The sequence below is a fragment of the Cyprinodon variegatus genome, unplaced genomic scaffold, assembly GCF_000732505.1.
Source record: "Cyprinodon variegatus isolate N-32 unplaced genomic scaffold, C_variegatus-1.0 Scaffold34, whole genome shotgun sequence".
Taxonomy (NCBI): domain Eukaryota; kingdom Metazoa; phylum Chordata; class Actinopteri; order Cyprinodontiformes; family Cyprinodontidae; genus Cyprinodon; species Cyprinodon variegatus.
In genome coordinates, this window is record NW_015150487.1 from 191,086 (window position 1) to 199,394 (window position 8,309).

Here is an 8,309-nt window from a genome sequence, read left to right on the forward strand (position 1 = left end):
AAATATGAACGAGTTCATGAACTTTCGTTCAATGAATGCGTTCAGGCACAACACTGTCTACTTCCCTGAGAGTGTTCTGGACTTCAGTTGATGTTGTGAACGGGTTCTTCTTCACCAAAGAAAGTATGCAGTGATCATCCACCACCGTTGTATTCCATGGACGCCCAGGCCTTTTTGAGTTCCCAAGCTCACCAGTGAATTCCTTTTTTCTCAGAATGTACCCGACTGTTGATTTTGCTACTCAAAGCATGTCTGCTATTTCTTTTCTTTCTTTTTTTTTTTTTCAGCCTCAGGATGTTTTGCTTCACCTCAATTGAAAGTTCCTTTGACCGCATGTTGTCTGGTCACAGCAAAAGCTTCCAAATGCAAAACCACACACCTGAAATCAACCCCAGACCTTTTACCTGCTTAATTGATTACAGGTTAACTAGGGAGATGCCTTCTGAGTTAATTGCAGCCCTTAGAGTCCATTGTCCAATTACTTTTGGTCCCTTGAAAAAGAGGAGGCTATGCATTACAGAGCTATGATTCCTAAACCCTGTCTCCGATTTGGATGTGGAAACTCTCATATTGCAGCTGGGAGTGTGCACTTTCAGCCAATATTATATATATAATTCTATTTCTGAACATGTTTTGTAAACAGCTAAAATAACAAAACTTGTGTCACTGTCCAAACATTTCTGGCCCTAACTGTATTTATATTTAGGCCAAGTATGGACTAATTGGTGCTGAATATGACACTTTCAGATTATTTTTAGAAAGAAGATCTCTATGCTGTGTTGTTTTGTGTTGGTGTATTCACAAAACTAATCTGCATCTATAGTAAAAAGGAAATGGTTCAAGGGGTCTGAATTACCTTTCAAAGCATTTTAGATCCAAAGGTTCAAAAGATCACAACTCCTTTTTTAAGTTGTATAGCTGTGAACAAATATATTTAAGTGTAAGGGCTTTAATTTGGTCCTGCTTGCTCATGTTGTATTGTTGGTGCAACTTATTGTCACAGGACCAAAGGGGATGAAGTTTCTGGGGTCACCACATTTCTTCTCTTTTGTGTCTGAAAACTTTTCCAGATCACCGCAGCTGAGACTTTTGGGCTTTTAGGTACGTCAAGCATGTATTAAGTTATACTTAGATGTTACCATCCTGACTTTGAAAGTTAAAAACTTTGATTTTCTCTTCATGCCACTCAGCCCAACAGCACCTGCAGCAGAGAGGTGCAGAACACAGCATGGACCGTGTGAACTCAGCAGATAAAACAGAATGTCTTTACGCCCTCTCTCTTTCAGTCTGTTCAGTAGCCTCCAAGTATCCTGACAACCTTGCCTGGTATTTTGGCTCCAGTCCCTTGAGTGTTGATGTCAGCTGAGTGGAGGAGAGGAAGGGACTGAGTGAGGGGGAGGGAGAGAGGAGTGGACAGGCTGAAAAAGAGAGGCGAGGGGGAGGAGTGAGCGGGCTATTCAAGGCACTTGTCCTCTGTCTAAAGGAGGGGGAGGCGCACATGCATTGAGAGAAGCCAACTTGCACACACATAGTAGTAGCAGCCGCATTTTCGCAGCCTGCTCATCAGACTGACAGCAGCAAACGTAGTTTAGAGCCAACACAACAGAGAGAGGAGCACAGAGGGCTAGAAACAAGGAAGTTATTTACAGAGGACTGAAAAGAATAGATTTACTCATGATTTGATGCTTTTCCAGCACCCAAGGGACCATAAGAAGCTCCCATCTGCCCCTCTACAACTGAACTTTCTCTGCAGGAGGACCTGCCCTCTATTATGGCATCGCTGATGGGACATGGGGACTTGGCTTTCCTCTCCTCTGTCTCCCCTCATCCCTCGATGTTCCTCCTTTGGACTCTCTCCTCTTTCTTAGGTCAGGTCTACTGCTTTAATCTGGACACCACTCACACCCTGCACAAACTGGGAGACAGGGGCACCTTCTTTGGGTTCTCGGTGGCACTTCACCAGCAGCTTACCCCAGAGCCTCAAAGCTGGTGAGTGAATCAATGCTGGACTAAGTTTATCCCATGCAACCATGAATGTGTTTTCTATTCCGTATTGGGGATTCTTGTATTTTTTTGCACCTGCACCTTCTACAAATTACCCTCTTAAAGCATGAGGTTGTGCTTTGCCTAGGGCAGTCAGCATTACTTTGCTGCATCACAGTAATAGCAGCTAGAGGAATGAGCTAAAGATTTACAGTTAATGGAGAGTGGATGAAAACCGGCCTGATGTAGGCAGGGAGGATTTGAGTGCTTTAAAATGTTTTCAGAAGTTTTCTCTAAACAGCAACATATCCCAGACTGACAGACTCATCCAGACAGATGTCTCCCATTGAATTTAAAATAATTTGTTGTGATGTTTTTGCTCTAATTGAGTATTTTGGTGTGTCTTTTAGAAACAAGCTCTTTTTTTATTCCCTCTAGAATTTGCGAATGGAAAATGTTCTAATTGTAATCTATTTAGAATAGATATAGAACAGTAATAAAAAGGCAGTTCTCGAGGAGCATTAATATTATAATAAGAAATACCCATTATTTTTTAGTGCGATGCTCTTTGTATGAGTCATGATATCTCTGCTTCCTGTAAAAAGATGTGATCATAAACTACGGCAAGTTTGGAACATTTCTTTCGTACAAGTTCCAATGATTAGACAAATTCTGCTTTAAATATCTATATTCAATGATAAACTGTGCTGTTTTCTATTTGCAACTTTAGTCTTTAACTTAATGCAGTGTTTTGAAAACAGTATAAAGTACTGTAAACCTTAAATAAAACCGTCTAATCTAAATATGAAACTTAGGGGAATTCATGCTCTATATACTCTTGTTTTGTAGCTCCATTTTTAACTGCCAGCTCCTCAGTTTACCGTCTCTGCAGTCGTCCTGACGCCTGCTAAGACCAGGTTGGTGACATCAGGCAGAGTCATGTCACCCTGTAAAAACCTGCTCTTTTGTCTGCAACTGTTCCTGTAACTACTTTCAAAAATGTACTGTAATAATAATAATAATGTAATGCATGCTTCACTGCAGTGGCCTGCAGCAAACAAGAGGGATGACTCCGGAGATTTGTGCATGAGTAGTATTAGTGCCAGGAGACAGTCAATAAATGGAATGATGCACAAACTGGAAAGGGAAGTAGAATGAATAATGCTTGCTTTTAGTATGCAGTTACATCAGTCTTTATATTTCGAGTACGTACAAGGATTTTATCTCTGAGCTGATTGGAGTCTGATGGCATTCTGGGCTGAAGCCAGGACTTTAGAAATACAGAGTTTCCATGTGTTCAGTGTCATTTCTATAATGTACATCTGACAAAATATCACAGGTCCTCATATGATTCAATTGTTCTTGTGTTTTATAGATAAAGAATATGAAATGCAATAATATTTTCAAAGGGTTGAGAAGATGGAGTCACTTTTTTTAATCTGCATTATCAATTTCCAAAGGAAGAATAAAAGCTTACTAAAAACATGAAAACTCTTTATTATTAAGCTTGATCAAACTCAATCATCTTCTGCAGCTGCCTTAAGGAAAATAAGGTGGAAGCTATCATGTCCCATAAAGTAGACACTATAAAAAAGTTGCCAGTCTGTAGTTGGACCACGTAGACACACATTTGATTCTCATCCATATGCATGCACAGCATTGCCAGCTAAGGGATAGACAACAAATTTTAAATCACATATGTCAAAATTTTATAACTTTCCTTAGACAGTTTAGATTGATCTCATAGTTCATGGATTACCTTCAATTTTATGTCCAAAAGTTGCATTAAAAAAAAAATGTTTGCACAATTTGGTGAATAACGTCAAAAGTTGCCGGTTGTGCAAGGTTTGGAATGCCAAACATTGTGGGCCCCACCTGTGAGAAAGCAACTGTTAATAAGTGCCTAGCTATAATTTAAGTTATGGTCGACTTACAGTAATGGTTTTAATGGAAGATTATGTAGATTTTTATTGGGTGAGAATAAGGAAGTCTGGAAAAGTGTTTTCTGAGAGCAATAACTTGGAGCACTATCAAAGCTGCACCCAACCCTCAGAACTGAAAGCTCTATGTCTTTTGCTTTCAATCAGCACTCAATACACCACATGGATAGAAGTCATCTTAAGAAAAGGACTACAATTTAGATCACATTTAGATACAGTATATGTTGTAATCAAATCTGCTGTTCTTTGACTAAAATAATCAATAATTTCAAATTAGACAGTCCAGTAAAAAAAACAAAAAAAAACAAATTTAGCACATAAAAAAGTTGTGATATACATAATTAATTGATATTTTTTAATTATTTATTATGTCCAAAAAGGGATCTGAAGCAGTGCCCCTTCTCCTTCCTACACTCCTTAACACCATCATTATTCCCAATTCCTGCCTTACTCATGAATCTGTACTACTTCGAGGTCTATTGGTCACGATTCAGAACAGAAGGACCCAGTATTCAGGCAAGACAGACAATGAGATTACCCAAAAAGCGAATATTAAAATAAAGGGGCTACTAGAATGTCTCAGGCAGGAAACTCTGGAGAGAGGAAACACAGGTTAGTGAGCAGTTAAATCTAATGTAGGAAGATTATGAACATGAGTCACTAACCTGGTTTACAAGTTTAGTCCACAATAGAATCCAACAGAATCCGAAGACAGGTCAGGCAAACACATCAGAACAGGAACAGGCAGGCTCAGAGGTTGAGAGGCAGAACAGGTCAGCATCAGGAAATCAGACGCACCAAGGAATTCTTAAAACACTCTCACCACTTGCTAGAGAGAACAAGAATAATCTGGCACTGATGACTGGATGCAAGCACCTTAAATAGCAGGTGGATGAGATGAGCAGTGATGAGAAACTGAGCAGAGTTAGACAGGTGAATGGAATGAATAATTAGGCCAGTCCCCAGTGCCTAGATCATTGCACCATTAGGTGAGCAATAAAATATGAATATACATACATAAAAATATACCTACACACGTCTTCAGTCAAACAAAATTACCCAAAGCCCACTGAGCACCACTATCGTGAAAACATTTGTGATGTTTTTAGATAGTTTAATCTGGACATATTTAATGTAAGCTTTCCCGTAGATTAGGTAGTCAAACATTTCACTTAATTTACTCATTCCAACTTTAATCCCTCTATCACATCCATATATACAGTATTTATATAATATCAAAATAAGATGAACTTAATTTTCTCCAAATTCAAGGACAATTTGTTTTAGCCAAACTAGAAAATAATACTCCCCTGTATACCTGCAGGGAGTTCCCTCATCTGCATCGATGATCTTTGTTACAAAAGTGTTCACAAAATCCCTAAACTGCATCGTTATTAAGTAAGCAACCAGGATTGTATCCGACATAATTTTGTTAAAATAGATATTTCTATCAGAATTATATCTTTTCTTATTACATCCACAGGGAGTTGCAAGCTTTGTGATTACAGAGTAGGTCAGCAATCGTATGGGCCATCGAAACAAGTGTGTACTCTGGTGTTTCTCTGTATTCCTCAGTGCTGCCTTGTGATTGACAGATGACTGATGTTTAGGGTATAGTCCATCTTACCTCTTGTCTGCTAAACATGAAATAGAGGCTATTCTTTTCAGGAGAGACTGGAAGACCAAATTTGCTGAAGGTTCACATTGAAACACATGCAGGAAGATGAATCCTAAATATTCCTGAGTTGATTTCCTTTTGCTATCAATGAAGTATATTCAAACAAAGTATATTCAAATTCAATGGATTGAACATAGAAAGCAATGCATTGCCTTGTTATGTGCATCACTGAAGGTAAGCGTTCAAGACTCCACAAGAAAGAGACAAGGCAAAAATAACATTTTAGAGCTCCAAGGGAAAAACCACTGCTGACCCCAAAGCACACCAAGTACACTATCTATCAAATGACACAAAAAAAATCTCTTGATGTTCTGAAAGTTTTTGGAAGTTTTGCAAACTAATAAGTCTAAAGTTGAACTAAAACAATATTAAATAGAATACTGAATATTACTATTAGTCAAACTTTGACGTTTTTGCTGCTAAAGGATGTACAATTCTCTGTAATTATTTGAATCAAGAATAGGTTTTAGGTACAACTTCTCTTTTACATAGAACCAGGTTATGATGGTTGGTTCCCTTAATAAATTTAACCATTATAGGAAACTGTATTTTGTATTTACTCAGGGGGACAAACATTTTTTCCCAGCGTTGTATATGGTATCTAATCGAAACTCATGCCTAAACAGGTGTTTTTATTACTTTAGAAATGTGCTAAACAATTTTTTCATAATCATTTACAACAACAAAAAAATAGTGAATGTGTCATCCTCTTATCTTCAAATAAAGGAGGAAACCTCATGAGATACATTATTCACTTATCAAGCAATTACCATGGCACTTACTGTAAGAATAATACATTTCCACAAATCTTTCTCTCTCTGTTAATGCAGTTGTCTTCATTAAAAAAAAAAAAAAAAAAATGTTGGAACAATTTCAATGAAACCTTCTGTAATTAAATGCTGTTGAGTCACTTTCTTTTTGTATCAGGAGCGTCTGGGTTACCTCTGCCTGTAGCCATTTCATTCCTGTTTCATTGTGAGTTTCCTGTCACCTGATTCAATACTGAATCTGATATTGCTCCTTTGATGCCCCATTCTTTGTCTATTCATAACCAAATCACCTCACTCCAGGAGATTTAAATGATGTATGAGCTGAAAAAAGATCAAATATGTGTGATAAAAAGTGAGTTGTATGTATTTTTTAAGGCTCTGTTAATTTACTTTTTTAATAATATGGCTACACAGGTCATGGCAAATAAGACCCTATGTAAAACACAGTGATCTCATATTTAGTGTAAACAGATCCTTACTAGCATCATGTCCCAGGGAAATAAATGTATGCCACTCTCAGAGAGCCTCCATCTGGTGTCGCAAACTTGTAAACCTTTTAACATTTGCTATTTTGGTTGTTGTGATACAGACCCCTTTAATCTAAAGGGGCTTCTGCTGTGGCTGCTAATGGCAGACTGAGGATAAGAAGAGAGGGTATTTGAGTTATGTGCTTGTTGGCTATTTATAATGACATGAGGACAGCTTCTGCTTATAGTTCTCTGATGGGTGAGAGCAGGGAAGCTTCTGAGGGAATTTTTTGCCTTCACCTATATTGTTCCATCACCTATATTATTCCAAATCCAGCCACAGCGGATTTGGTAACTTATTAAACAATAATATACAGATAAGCACTTGTTAAAAAGTGTTGATTAAAAAGAACGATTTGAATTATGTCAGGGAGCCTTACTGTTTTTATTTTTAGGTATGCAGCTGAAAAAGAATATGCATTTACAAAAATTGCGTTATATTTGGTAGGCCAAACTCATAAAACTATGTGTGGAGAGGCGTCGCTCTATACTACATCTTAAATAATTAATTACTTACAAAATAATTATGTAAGAAAATAATCAAATAGAGAAAATAAACATTTTTTTCATCATAGAACTTTGAAAGGTCCTATATAGGTAGTTTTGCCCTACTTTAACCAGACCGGTCACAGTTCCTTTATAATAGTTTCCTGCTGAAAGATATGTGACTGTTTTTCATATTATCTCTTGACATCAATCAATCTCCACTCTGACCCTAGCGCTGTCCTTTACAGCCACTTTTCTTTGCAGGTTTTCAATAGTTTCTAAAGAGAATTGTTAGATTTTGATTTATCTCACCCGGTGGGTGTTGATTCAGTGGGCTTAAAATTGGCTGTGCTGCACTGCTCTCAAATGGGCAGAAAGGTCTCTGGTTGCAGGGCGGTCCATGTTTACATTCGACTTGCTTTGGTGCCTTTGCTGGCATGAACACTCTGTCTCTCTCCTGGGAAGGTCTGGTGTAGCCAATGTGGCCGTAGACATGCTGTCTGGGTTTTTTTGTCACCAGCTTAGCAAGAATTTGAAACAATAATTTCTGAGGCTGAGCTAATCTTCTCATAAAACCCCAAGCTTCATTACCAGCCTTAAGAATAGAACCAGTGGACAAAAGTGAATCCCAGTCATTTTCCCAAGACAGCAATTGAAATGGAATACAAAATATAAGAACCACAAAACAGGCTTCATTTGGGGACAACCAGACACATTGTATTTTTTTTTTGTTTTTGTATTAAAGTAGTATCAAAAATCTATTCTTTAAACAATATAGGCATAATCAAAATATTCTCTCTCTGTCTAATTACTACATTCATGTTATTACAGTACTACCTCTGTGGCACAAGCATACAAGCGCATTTTTATTTTTATTTATTTTTTTCTGTGTAAATTGTCATATATGAAGGCTTGATGTGCAGTT

The 8,309-nt window shown here is 37.6% G+C and overlaps 1 protein-coding gene across 3 annotated transcripts in view; it reads left to right on the top strand.

The window, feature by feature from the left end:
- The first annotated feature begins 1,496 nt into the window (after nucleotides 1-1,496).
- itga7 (integrin subunit alpha 7) overlaps nucleotides 1,497-8,309 on the top strand; it is a 42,636-nt gene continuing 35,823 nt past the window's right edge. The window contains exon 1 of one of the 3 annotated variants that reach the window (XM_015402773.1): nucleotides 1,497-1,989. In XM_015402773.1, coding sequence (XP_015258259.1) covers nucleotides 1,772-1,989 — 218 coding nt within the window. In that variant the 5' untranslated portion in view covers nucleotides 1,497-1,771. The remainder of the gene's footprint in view (nucleotides 1,990-8,309) is intronic. The other 2 variants (XM_015402783.1, XR_001482168.1) reach the window with 2 other exon arrangements.